The sequence below is a fragment of the Sturnus vulgaris genome, chromosome 10 (assembly GCF_052056855.1).
Source record: "Sturnus vulgaris isolate bStuVul1 chromosome 10, bStuVul1.hap1, whole genome shotgun sequence".
Taxonomy (NCBI): Eukaryota; Metazoa; Chordata; class Aves; order Passeriformes; family Sturnidae; genus Sturnus; species Sturnus vulgaris.
The window spans coordinates 24,464,744-24,478,816 of NC_142252.1; the positions used below are offsets into that span (position 1 = coordinate 24,464,744).

The window sequence follows — 14,073 nt, forward strand, 5'->3', positions numbered from 1 at the left end:
TTCTGAAACATGAACATTTACTAACATAAATAAACAGTGTTTTATAACAAAAGGCACAGATTTTCAACTATAAACAATGAAAAAAATATGTACAATTTCCACCTAGGGAATCAACCAGCAAGTGCACAGTTGGTCACTTCAGATTTCCTTCCTTCCAAGTCATTCCACCAGCGAGGAAGCGTCCAAGATTTTATTCCCTCCTCCAACACAAACTGTCAGATGGAGACGGTGCTGCTGACCTCCTCGTACTGGATAATGAAATAGGGGTAGCTCTGGTCATCGTTGAAGATGACAAAGATCTGGGGCTCGAAGTAATTGTCCACGCAGGAGTCGTAGAGGTCGCTGGTGACGCTGCCGGGCTCCACGGGCGGCGGCCTCCTCATGGTGTGGTTGCCCACCGTGTACCTGCCCGTCAGCACCTTGGCCAGGAACATGAAGTGCACGCCCTTGGGGGAGCGTTTGGAGAAGTTGTGGGAGTAGCTGGCCTTCTTGGCAAAGTAGCTGCCCTGGCCAAACATGGTGGCGTGCTTGCCGCACACGCGCGGGTCGAAGTTGTGCTTGCAGATGCCGTCCACCACGTCCTGGGATGTGCCATGGAACAGGTGCCGCTCGTTCATGATCCTGTCCAGCCCACACATCTTCTTGGACATGTATTCCTTTTTCCTGGAACACAGAATGGGAAGTGAGGGTGGGAATTCGTTGCAGGTCAGCTGGGGGAAAAGCTGTTTTTGTTACGGTATCACCCTCTGGAAGAGCTGAGCTGGGAGAGGAGATACAAATCTCGCTCATAAAATTCCTCCTCTAGGAATATCCATTATTAAAGAACTGCAATTGCCTTCTCTTACCTTTTATACTTCTCCCAAAGGAACTGGTTCTGCACTCGCAGGATTTTCAAAATCTTGTATTTGGTCTCTGGCACAGTCTTGTGGAACAGGTTATAAATGGTTCTATAGCTTTTGTCTTCCTTCAGAACAGGCACTTGGATGAAGTCCTGAGCTGGATCCATTCCAATCCAGGTCTCGGGGTAGAAGCTGGGAGAGGTGACAGCAGCTGGGGACAGGTGGTGTGAGGAGACAGCGTCGGAGCACGGCGAGGGCACCACGGAGCTGCCACCCAGGGTCCTGGGGAGGGACAAAAACTGTGCTCAGACACCCTCAGCAGCCTGCAGGCACCTCCACATCATCCCCAGAGGGGCTGAAAAGCCTCTGATGACCAAGGCAGTGTCCAAGGCCACAATGGACAGGGCTTGGAGCACCCTGGGATAGTGGGAAGTGTCTGCCTATGGCAGGGTGGGATTTAGGGGTGGCACTGGGTGGGATTTAAGGGTGGCATTGGATGGAGTTTAGGGATGGCACTGGGTGGGATTTAAGGGTTAGGGTTAGGATGGCAGTGGATGGGATTTAAGGCCCTTTCCCAGCCTAGGAAGACTCTCACTGCCATTTCCACAGCCAGATGTGGATTTGCATTTGCAGCTGGTTCTTTTCCTGCCCCTCCTCTGGGAAGAGGCAGGGCTGAGGGAGGGAGCTGTGGCCAAGAAGCCCCATGGAAAACCTTTGGAAAACCCAGCCAAGGGGAGCAGCAGGACCCTGCTCTGCCCCTCCTGCAGCTCTGTGGAATCCTCACACTCTGGAAGCTGCTGAGCTGACACCAGTGACCTTTGGGGTCTGTGCTCCCCTGATCCCTCCTGGGTGAGCAGTAAATCCCTGTTCCCTGGATTCTCCCTCCTCCTAAGGGGAATTGGGACCCTGTGGCACCTGCAGGGCTCAGGTTCACACCAGCACAGCTCCTGCAGCTGCAGGAACTCATGGAGTGAGACCCCAAGTCCACCAAGGAGGATTTTCCCCAAGTATTTCTCCAGGAAAAGCTGCCAAAGCCCCACAGTGCCCTGGAGCAGGACAGAGCCATTGGCTGCTGGGGTGGAGCTGCTCTCCAAACCCCACAGATGGCCAGAAATCAAATCAAACCCAAGGAAAAGAGCTGGCAGGGGGAAGTTTAGTGGAAAAAGGTCTATTTTTAAATCAACACATGGAAAGCTGTGACAGCCCTCCCACTTTCCAGGGAACACTCTGAGTGTTCACTGGCTGCTCCCTCCTGCTCCAGGCCAAGGCCAGGATTCCCTTCATTTGCATGGATTTGACTCAACTCAAAGTTCTTTTCACTGCTTCTTAACAGCTGAGCAGAAACCCAGGAATTTCTTCTACAATTTACTATTAAAATAGCAGTCAAATACCCAATTTGTTTTTAATTTGGTTTTCCTCCTTGATGAGCAAATGGGTAAAAAAATATTCCTGCAGGGCCTCATCACTCACACTGGACTGGAAAACCAAGCAGAGGTTGCCAGTAAATCATGGATTAATGAGGAAGATATCAAATCCAATAAAAATCCTGCAATCCTTTGGTGTGCTTTGTTTAGTTCTTCTGACTGGTGTAAAATATTTATATTATTTATTCTACAGGGGAAGCCATTAAAAAGCCAACATTTTTCATTCCTATTCAAGGATTCTTTTCCAATTTTTAAACAGATTTAAGCACGTGGGAGGTGAGGAAAAGAACAAATCGCAGGTAGCATCATGTGGGAAGTGGAGGGAACACTGACTCCTGAAGGATAGATCCCATAAATATTTAAAATACTCTTGTTCTTGACAAGAATCCATGTTTTTAAGTGAGCTTTACAAGGGGTTTGGAAAAATAAAATCAGAATGAAGTTTGGTACAGAACAGAACCTCAGAGTTTACTCTGTAGGTTTGATAGCTGGCACAGACAGTTCTGGTCAATCCCTCACGAGTGGGAATTAATTGAGAATTGCACAATTTTAGCAGATCACTGTGGTAAAATAATCCCAGGCAGCAAAACACGAGGAGGAGCCCTGAAATCCTCATTTTTCATTAGGATGAGAACCAGGACTGCTCCAACCAGCAAGTCCACTCTTGTTTTTTTACTGACATCCTCCAGTTTCTCTCTAATAACCTGGGGTTTCCTTCCTGTAAAACTCTATTTAAAAACACCTCCCAGCCCACGTGTGCTGAGGCTGTGACCAAACCCCAGAGGGGAGAGGGCTCTGTGAGCACACCCAGTGCCCCCAATAAACCAGGAGGGGGTGGTTTGGGCTGGCAGAACCTCAAACCCCACCCAGTGCCCCCAATAAACCAGGAGGGGATGGTTTGGGCTGGCAGAACCTCAAACCCCACCCAGTGCCCCCAGTAAACCAGAATGGGATGGTTTGGGCTGGCAGAACCTCAAACCCCACCCAGTGCCCCCAGTAAACCAGGAGGGGGTGGTTTAGGATGGCAGAACCTCAAACCCCACCCAGTGCCCCCAGTAAACCAGGAGGGGATGGTTTAGGATGGCAGAACCTCAAACCCCACCCAGTGCCCCCAATAAACCAGGAGGGGATGGTTTGGGCTGGCAGAACCTCAAACCCCACCCAGTGCCTCCTCCTGCCAAGGCAGGGACACCCTCCACAAACCCAGGATGCTGAAAAAAACCAAGAATTCGACAAACCTGATGTCCCAACACCCACATTACAAATTCCACCAAGGAGCTCCTCAGCTAAATGTTACTTTGGGAAGGGGCAGGAGCTGCCAGCACGACCCAGATTTTGGATTCCCGTTCCCATTTGTCACCCCACGGGCCGGGAGCAGCAGTGCCCAGAGCAGTGGGAATTGCCCATTTGGGGGATACTTACTGCAGGAAAGGCATGAGCAGCACGCAGGAACGCAGCAGGGGCCTCCTCTTGATCTCCCTACGGAAGCAGGAGTTCTGCTGGAAGCCATCCCTGATGTTGAGGATGTATTGGTTGTGCCAGGTGACAAAGCGAACCTCGCGCAGCCCGCGGCAGCTCGCCTCCTCGATCAGCCTCACCACGGGCTGGGGGGAAATGGGGGGGAAATGGGGGAGAAAGGGGGGAGAAATGGGGATGAAACGGGGGGAGAAACAGCAGAGATACAGAGGGAAAATGTGGGGGAAACGGGGGGAAAATGGGGGTGAAATGGGGAGAAACAGCAGAGAAACATGGGGAAAATGGGGGGGAATGGAGGAGAGAAACAGGAAAACGAGGAAAGAATGGGGGGAGAAAATGGGGAAGAAACAGGGAAACGGGAAGAAAATGGGGGAAGAATGGGAGACAAACAGGGGGAAAGCAAGGGGGAAAACGGGGGGGGAATGGGGGAGAAAGGGGGGGAAAATGGGAGGAAAAAATGGGAAGGAACGGGGGAGAAAATGGGAAGAGACAGGGGGGAAAAGGGGAAGAAACAGGAGGGAAAATGGGAGAAACAGGGAAAGGAAATGCACACGTGAGAAACCACTCTCTCCAAAATTCCCATTCCTGTCCTACACTGCACAAACCCAGCCCTGCAGTTCTCCTGCAGCTCAAGCACCCTCAGAGTGTTATTTGTGCTATTTCTGCCCAACTCCCTCCAGTTCTCACACTCAGGAATTATTTCTGGGACTGCCAATGAGGTCTCATTGCAAACCTCAGCTGTGCCCAGCCCAAGGGCTGCACCCCACAGCTCTGGCAGAGCCTGTCCTGCCTCAGCAGAGCTCTGGGGACAGGGAAATCAATTAAAAACTGCCCAGGTAAATGGAGGTGCTGTTCTGAAGTCATAAAAACAAATCAGGCTGCACAAAGGGTTCCCTGGCACTGCCACCAGCTGGTTTGCTCCCCAGTGGGACACTCTGGACAGCCCCCATGGCTCTGATGTTTCCAGGGAAATTCAAGCCACAGGATCACAGAACCACAGCCCAGGCCAGCAGAGCTGTCCCTTTATTATTGTTTTCTCAGCTGAGCACTGACTCTCATCCTCCCAGGAACTCCACATCACTCCTGGAGTGCCTGCAGGGGAAGCAGGCTGGACATGGAGGAGTTTGCTGAGGGCTGAATGCAGAATTTGGGCTTGCAGGGCTGGGAAGGGGCCATACCTCCGAGTACTCTCTCCAGCCAAAGTGGTCCCTGCAGAAATATTTCCACACCGTGTAGCAGTGGGAGCTGGAGCTGGGGCACGAGGCCGTGGACAGGCGCCGCATTTGGTCGAACTCTGCACTTTCATATAATTTCATCTGGTTCAGATCCACCCAGAACTCCTGGCCCCTGGGAAGAATGGCAGAAACAGACAATTCTCACCTTTTGTATCTCATTAAACCCGTGGTTTTCAGCACACAGGGACAAAAACCTCAAACCCAGCAGTTGTCTGAGGTGTAGAATCCCAGAATGGTTTGGGTTGGGAGGGAGCCTGAAGCTCGTCCAGTGCCAGCCCTGCCATGGCAGGGACACCTCCCACTGTCCCAGGGGCTCCAAATCCAATGTCCAACCTGGCCCTGGGCACTGCCAGGGATCTGCCCACCCTCCCAGGGAACAAATCCTTCCCAATATCCCATCCATCCCTGCCCTCTGGCAGTTTAAAGCCATTCCCCTTGTCCTGGCACTAAGTGCCCTTGTTAAAGGGCTCACAGAGACTCTTTGACAGGTGAGAACAGAGATTTCTGAAGAATCTCTCCTCACCAAATAAAGGTCTCTATTTATAAAATAAAGCAGTTCAGTGGAACTATTTGCACAGAGAGAATGAGGCACGTTGAACTCTCAGAAGAACAGGGCACACCACCCAAATTTGGTGCTGCAGAACAGCACAATTCAAAATAAAACTCCACGAGTTCTTAACAGCAGGACATGACCTCACGAATAAGTTTCATTTGCTCAGTTCCCTGAATGTGCTAAAAGAAATAAAAGAAAGGTGTAAACTTTCCAGGACACTGGACTGGGCAGGTTATAACACTGAGAGGTTTGTTCAGAGAAGTGCAGCCAAAATAAGGATATTTAGGATTTTATCCTTCCATCCTTCTGAAGAAATCTAACCCGTCAATCCCCCAGGCTCTTTCCCTTGAGCAAGACAAACCTCTCTAGAGGTTTATGTACAAATAGACGAGTGGAGAAATGTGTTTTGAAGTGCCTGAAACACGTGTGGTTTGCAGCTCCTCTCCGAGTTCGCGGACGTGTCGCGAGTTACCGCAAACAGGTTCCGAAAAACCAGAAACGCTGCGAGCAGCAGGAAATGAAAGCAGCTCCCAGCAGAGCAGCTGTGACACACGGCACGGTCACACTCAGCCCTGCCGGGCTCAAACTGCAGATCTTCTCTCTCTCTCTGACTAAACCAGTTCCTCTCTGAGCCAGAAACGAGCCCCGGGCAACTTAGGGGCTTCAGAGAGCCCCGAAGGCTGGAGGAGGTTTTGGGGCTGGGAAAGGCACATTGAGCTCACACTGACACTTCCTGCGGACACCAAAAAAAGTGAGATTTCATCTTGTTTGTGCACTCGGTGGAGGCTGCAGGGGAAGGACTCTCCCAGACATGAGCCCAGCTTTGGGTGGGGGACTGAGTGTTTGAACTCCTGTGTGAAACAAAATGGCACTTAAGGGATTTTAGCTTCAAAAGATCAGAGAAATCACAGATTTGGTTAAATTGGAATAGTCCTCTCAGACCATGGAGTCCAAGCATTCCCCCAGCACTGCCAAGGCCACACTGACCCATGTCCCCAAGTGCCACATGCCCAGGGCTGTTAAACCCCCCCCAGGGATGGGGGCTCAGCCTGTGCCAGAGCTGAGTTTAATTCTGAAGCACTGAAATAGCAACAGCAGAGCTCACACAGCAGAGCCAGAGGTGCTCCCACGGCAAGGCAAAGGGGAGGAAAAGTCCCAGGGAATATTCCCAAGGGATGCTCATCAACAGCACAGCAGCAGCAGGCAGGACTGGGCTGTGACAGGAACTCTGCAGCAGGGCAAGAGCACAGAGAAGCCATCTGAGCCTCCATGTGATCAGTGCTTCCTCAATTCAGAGCCAGGAGAGGGGATCAGTGCCAGGGCAGCACATGAGTTTCAGATTTTACTGAATTTGTCCCCTCAAGTCACGCTGCTTCTCTCTGTGGTGACCCGTGGGAGGTGACACCTCACACCGGGACACATTTCCCTCTCAGCTTCAAGGCTCCATCCTCAGGGGACAAAAGAACCCAAAAGCAGTGACTTTGCTGCTTTTCCTGTGTTTATTTTTTAAAGGTTGGAAAGGCTGTTTTTCCCTGCCTTTACAATTGGTGACTGGGGTGCTTTGCAAAAAGCAATTTTCTGGAATTGTCACAGCTTGTAAACCTGAAACAACTGCAGACACACTGGCCCATATATGTATGTGTGTGTATATATATACACAGCTTAGATTAGTGCCTGGCAGGGAAAATAAAAACAATAATAATAATAATAATAATAATAATAATAATAATAATAATAATAATAATAATAATGATGTTGTAACCCAGCTCTGGATCACGAAGTCCTTGAGGCAGGGCTGCTGGAGGAGAAGAGACTGTACCACAGGTTGTTTGTTCTTCCCAAGCACCCACTCCTGGCCACTCCTGAACACGAGGTCCTGGGCTGTGAGGCACAGGTAAGTTCTAAAACTGCACAGCAATGAGGAAGTTGAACACATCCTCCTCTCCCAAGGATTCCCTATTTCCCTATTCCCTCATCAAAGCCATCACCCCCTGTGTTTGCAGGGCAGCACAAACACGGTGTCCCTGCCCAGAGCTGTGCTCGGGATGTGGATGGGTTTGGGAGACGTTGGTTTGTTTGTTTAATTGTTAAATTGGTAGGAGATGCTCCTGGCAGGGTGTGGGACTCGATGACCTCTAAGGGTCCTTCCCAACCTAAATTATTTATGTTTTAGAGGAGCACAAGCTCTGAGGCTGCAGAGCTGCTACAGGCAGGGAGCCTAAAGCTCACCCAGTGCCACAGGCAGGGACACTTTCCACTGTCCCAGGCTGCTCCTTGGACATTGCAGGGATCCAGGGGCAGCTGGATCTGGACACCCTGTGCCAGGGCTGCCCACCCTCACAGGGAACAATCCCTTCCCAATATTCCATCTATTTCTGCCTTCTGGCAGTGGAAATTCATTCCTTCTTGTCCTGTCATTCCAGGCTTTTCCTAAAAATGAAGGCTTCACATCACACTTTCCAAAACCAACTTCCCAAAGGAAAAAAAAGCACTCCTGTGAGTGACTACAAGAATGAGATTCTCAGTTATTACTCAGCTCAATTCCCTCTTGATTTCAACAAATCCCAGTACCCAGCAGGAAGGAACTTCACTATCACTGCTCCTGCTGAGCAAATCATTGTCACAGCCCCTCTGTGTCCCCTGGGATGGGCAGTCCTGTCCCAGCACTGGGCCTGCTCTGCCTTACCTGGGGAGCAGCTCCTGAGAGCAAGCCCTGATCTTTGTCTCAGGAAGAGCTGCTTTATTGCCAGGAACAGCCTGACCTCAACCTGCAGCCAGGTGACAGCTGTTCCCCAAAGTGCAATCTGTTTATTGACAGGAAACAAGAGCAGGGATGGCAGTGATTGCTGGCTCCTCACAGCACCCAGGGCCTCCCTGGCTCTCCACAGCCAGAAGCCAAAGAGTTTCACTGAGTGTGGAAATGGTGCAGCAAGAAGGAACCCAGACAGAACAAGGCAAACACTTCCAAAATCACTTCAGGAGTTTTATTCTTGCATTCCTCCTGGAAAGGAATGAAAAGCAGCTCCCAGGCACTCAGGGGGCATAGCAAAGAACCTCCCCCAAAGCAGGCAGAGGCACTCTCAGCTGGTTTCCCATCCCCCTGTTATCACTAACACATGCCTTATCTCACACACTGTGTGGATCACACAGAAAACTTCTGAATTTTAACCATTTGATGGGCCAGGGACCTGCAGAACTCCCCCAAAAACTTCTGCCCGAGAGGCTGTGATGCCCCTGGATCCCTGGCAGTGCCCAAGGCCAGGCTGGACGGGGTTTGGAACACCCTGGGACAGTGGAAGGTGTCCCCAGGGGCAGGAATGGCACTGGCTGGGCTTTAAGGTCTTTTCCCAGCCAAAGCACTGTGTGATTCCATGACTCCATGCCTGGAATGCCTCCACCGTGCTGTGTATGGCTTTTAACACGTCAGGCACATTCTGTCAGCAGCAGAGGAGCAGCCATCCCACACACAGAGGAATGAAGGAAAACCAGTTTCCTGTACACAGCACTGGGCCTTTCCTTCCCTGGCCCTTCACACGCCCCCTGATAACCCCAGTGGAACACTCTGTATTTATGTGCAATGGGATCATTTCGGTTGGAAAAGACCTCCAGGAACACCAAGTCCAACCTTGTCACCCAGCCCAGGGCACTGAGTGCCACTTCCAATCATTCCTTGGACACCTCCAGGGATGGGGACTCCAAAGCTCCCTGGACAGACCCTCCCTGTGCCTGACCACCCTTTCCATGGGGAAATTCCTGCTGATACCCGAGCTGAGCCTCCCCAGGACAGCTTGAATTTCCTCTTGTCCCGTTGCCATTTACTGACTTCACCCCAGAAGCAGGAGTGTGCCCAGACAGAGCAGCTCCCACTGCAGAACCTCCTGCTTGTCCCTCACCCATCCCATCCTGGCCCCTCTTCTAGCCACGAGCCATCTCACAAAACTCACAACACTCACAGAAAGTACAGGAAAAACAAAGACAAAGGAAAGAAATCAAAGCAACAGCCAGAAGCTGCTGTGTCAGGCGAGCTGGGAGCTCTTTTTGCCAAGGGAAAGTGGAATTTTCAGCCAAAGCAGGGGGAACTGATGGGTCAGGAACTGCAGAGCTGTTTTAAACAAATCCTCCTGTAATCTCCAGTGCTTGTTTTGAAAAGCAATGTGTGCATGATAGGACAGGTATGGGGAAACCTGCTCAGCTCCTCAGCCAAGTATTTCCCCTTAGCAAAGAGCATCTCAAAATATCCCAACGTGGGCATCTCCTGCTGGAAAGCAGCACTTGGCACTGCTCTCTCTCTCTCTGCTGCAAGCTGGAAATTCTCCAGAGCCTCTCCTCACAACTATGAAGAAAACTGAGTTTTTTAACCTGTTTAAGTTGATGTTCCCCCATTTATTTAGATAGCTTGGTATGTGGCTTTGCATACTTGGCAGATTCAAGAATACAAAAAAACACCTGAGTAATTTATGATAAATACTCAGTTTGAGGCCAAACTGCAAGAAGCAGCTGAAGGAGGTGCATTACAAACTAACTAAACAAGGTTTACCACTCCTCTGAGATCACATTCCCCCAGGTGAGAGGCAACAACTCCATGTGTGTTTTACATGACTCACCTCAATAACTTATCACCATCATTACTCATCCCAATAATTAAGAGGAAGGTTTATATAAATAGCTCCTTGAAGAACACCCTAATTTAGAGCTCATTCCCTAATTGAGCTGATGGCCAACACTTTCTGGAAGGGCCCAGATGATGGCAGTCCCACTCAGCACACCCCAAAGTGGGACACAGGGCACAGAGCAGAGCCTTGCTGCTCGCACAGAATGCTGAGCAGGCTTTTCCTCTGCCTGCCAGGGAGCAGACAGAGCCTGCAAAGCTCGTCTGACCACGGCAGATTAATGGCTTTAACAATAATGCTGCAACCATGGGCTGCAGCACTGGCTGGGCACGTTCACAGCTCCCTGAGGGGACCCAGCACAGGGACACTGGGCACCAGTGAGGGACCCCCGGGGAAAACTGGGACCCCCCAACCCTCGGCAGGTTCTCCTCACACAAGGTGATGTTGCATAAGAAGTAGCTGGTGATGGTGCACAGTAAAACTTTTGACCTCCCACCTCAAAACCCGGCTTAAAATCTTGGCAAGTCAAAGTTCTAAGGAGGATCAGACTCAAAGTTTGAAATCAGAAGCTCTGGGCTTAGATGGAGCTTCACTCCAAAGGTCTCACTGACACTTATCCAGACGTGAAGCTCTTCCAAGGTTGGAAGGGATCTCAAATGTCAGCTCATTCCACCCCCGGGACACCTTCCACTGTCCCAGGCTGCTCCAAACCCCATCCAGCCTGGCCTGGGACACTGCCAGGGATCCAGGGACAGCCACAGCTTCCCTCCCCAGGGTCTCCCCATCCTCACGGGAGGAATTTCTCCCCAATATCCAGGTAAATGTGCAGTTTGGCAGAAGCCACCCAGCCCAGCAAGGACAGCTCTGTGTCCCCAGGCTGTGCCTCCATGTCCCTGCCCTGACACTCAGGGAATGTCCTGACTCTGGCACACCCTGCCAGCCCTGTCCCCAGCTGGGTCACACAGAAATCCACGTCCCTTAGCCCCAGCAGCCCGGGAGCTGCACACCCAGGACAAGGGAGATGTGACAGCAGCTCCCCAGCCTGGGGGGGACTAAGCCATGAGCAAGCTCTGTGTCCTTTGCCATTAATCACCCCCAGGTCCGTCCTGTAGGACACAGAGCTCGTGAGCAGTGATGGATTCAGTGACACAAGTTCTGAAAGGAAACCATTTGCTCGTTTGCACGGAGCTCAAGGTTCAGCCATTGAACGGGCCCGTCTCTGGCTGTGCTGGTTTGTTTTCAGAAATCACTTCCAACACTTGGGAAATAGAAGTTCCTCTGTTGTAAAATACAGCAAATTTTATCTGCTGTGCACTTAGAAGATTTTTCAATTATTTTTTTAAAGACTGGCTTTCAAAAACTATATTTCTTCCAGACAATTCTACTACATATCCTACTGCATTTTCAGCGTGGGCCACCCATATTCTGATATTGCCAGCATTAAAAAGGCCCTGGCAGAGGATGCCCAGAGCAGCTGTGGCTGTCCCTGGATCCCTGGCAGTGCCCAAGGCCAGGCTGGACATTGGGGACAGTGGGAGGGGTCCCTGCCATGGCAGGGGTGGCACTGGGTGATCTCTAAGATCCCTTCCAGCCCAAACCAGTCTACGAAAAAGGTTGAATTTGGTGTCTAATCCAACATCAAATCAAGTGAAAGTAAAGACTAACACTGACTTTAAGCACTAGCTTTGGTCTCTGGTGCCAAATGAGAAATCTCAGCCCAATAAATGAGAATAAAATATTGAGAAAGCAGGGATATTCTTCCTTCAGGAACTGAAAGGAAGAAGTAGTGAGCAGAACCCTGAAGAATTCGGGTAGCCAAGGCAATGTGAAGTTTTGACTCTAGAAATGTCACTTTGAACTGGAGTTGTGCCAGCCTGGCAAACTTCTCCTCTCTTATCTGCCCTGCCACAATGTGCACCACACACTTCCTCCAGAAAAAAAAAACAAAAAACAAACCAGGCTGCACCTTGCACCAACTGGACCCTGCCAGCATCACCCTTCACCACTGCTCCTCAAACTGGAACCTGCAGGGGAGGAGCTGAATGAAGGAGTTTTAGCTCTGGGGGTGCAGGAGCCCACACGGGTCACACAACCACATCAACCCAACAGCTGTGGGCTAATTTTAGAAAATGAGTCAATAAACACAGCTCTGTACAGAGAAAACAATAACTTCCAATAACTGCTTTAATGGTGGAGATGATTTCTGCCAGGGTGGCTCAGGTTGCTCACAGGGAATTTAGCTGAAACACCCCCATTTACTGTCAGTGAAATGACATTTCCCAAGGTGTCCCCAGAGCTGCCCAGCTCTGCTTTAGCGGTTTGGGATGGAATGATGCAGACTGTGCTGGGAGTCACAGCCAGGCTGTGCTCACAGTGACACAGAGCAACTGCTCTGTCATTCCTGTCCCCAGAGCTGCCAAGGCTCTTTCATGCTGCCACTTTGTCCAGCACAGAGAAAAGACTTAATTAGGAACGCCAAGAACAAGCACAGCATTCCACGACAGTCTCTGAATTCCTACAGAGCTGGTTTTCTTATTTCACACACTCCAAGTCCTCCAGCTTCAAAGAGCACATTCAGTGCTGTTTTAGTTCTACAGGTGTACAAGAATTTTTTGTTGAGTTAAACTTGTTGGATATAAATAGGGAAACGTCATACCAGGGTTTCTAACACCTTTGGATACAAGTATGAGGAAAAAAAAAAGGCACACCCTGTTATATTCCTGCCTTCCCAGCAAGGGAGTAAATTCAGTTACCTACCGATACTTGACTTTGATCTTGTCATTGTCAGGGTTGCAGTAAAGCCTTTCCAGGTGCTCCTGGGAATCGTTGGTCACACTTTGCCACCTCTGGGTTGCTGTCCTCCTCACCTGCCAGTGATAGGGTAACACTGTGTGATGCTTGGGACAATCACTGCCATAAACACAAGTGCCCTGGAGAAAATCCACACAGATTTCAATCCCGTCCTCCTGGTGGGTGTGATACTGCAGCTGGTTCAAGAGCTCAAACACCAGGTCCAGGGAAGCTTCTTCACTTTTATCCTGGAATATCCCAGCACTGAATTTATTGCTTGGGGTCAAGTTGTATTGCATTGGACAGCTGTTCTCCTGCAGCAAGCCAGATGTGTAACTTTCCAGAACCTTGTCAGGGAACAAAGGACAAGCTGCAGCATCGCCAGCACTTGGGTGCAAAGGATGATCCTGGAATGATTCATTACCATTATCAGCAGCGGTTCCAGGAGTTTCTGGGGAGAAACCTTGCTCTCCTGACTGAACATCCTGCTCAGGATGCCCGGGGGAAGGGTGAGCTGCTGCCAGCTGACCCTGCACATCTGGAGCTGCTGGCATCAGCACAGTCACATTATTTTCTGTCTGGGGACAAGAGGTACCGAGGTCCAGAGTCTTTTTCACAGCAGGTTCACATAAATCTCTGTGGCCACCACGCTGCCCCCGGGGCACAAAGACCCTGTCCAAGGCCCCAGCTCCCAGCAGGCTGGTGAAGATCGGCCTCAAAGCCCGCAGGGTTTGTGAGTCCAGCCTCTTCTGCACTTGCTGCTTCTTCTTGAAGCAAGGCTTCACCGGTGGGATCTTTTCAGCCAGCCTCAGCTGGGGAGAAAAGTCCTGTGAAGGAGAGCACTGCATAGCTGGGCAGGGAGCCTGGGGCACCACGCACGCTGCCTGGGGCTCCGTGTCCATCGCACACGGACTTTGCTCTCTCCAAATCACTTTCAAACGTCCCACAGCCTCCCTGGAATCAACCTAGGGCAGAAAGGAAAACAAGACAGTTAATCTCTCTAATTGCTCATGGTTGACACGAACAAGATCACCCCTGGAGAGGATTTCGAGGCAGCAGCAGCAGCAAACTCCTCCCCTGGCTGTGACTGCGGGTAGCCCTTAGGCACGTAAAGCATGGAAACAGCTAAACTGGGGCTAATTAATC

General features: G+C 50.7%; 1 protein-coding gene across 6 annotated transcripts in view; it reads right to left on the reverse strand.

The window, feature by feature from the left end:
* TIPARP (TCDD inducible poly(ADP-ribose) polymerase) overlaps nt 1-14,073 on the reverse strand; it is a 25,860-nt gene continuing 11,787 nt past the window's right edge. For all 6 annotated transcript variants that reach the window (XM_088171105.1, XM_088171106.1, XM_088171107.1 and 3 more), the window contains 5 exons: nt 12,895-13,892; nt 4,918-5,086; nt 3,686-3,867; nt 846-1,121; nt 1-663 (listed from right to left, as the gene is read on the reverse strand). In XM_088171105.1, the coding sequence (XP_088027231.1) occupies nt 216-663; nt 846-1,121; nt 3,686-3,867; nt 4,918-5,086; nt 12,895-13,829 (2,010 nt within the window). In that variant the 5' untranslated portion in view covers nt 13,830-13,892 and the 3' untranslated portion in view covers nt 1-215. The remainder of the gene's footprint in view (nt 664-845; nt 1,122-3,685; nt 3,868-4,917; nt 5,087-12,894; nt 13,893-14,073) is intronic.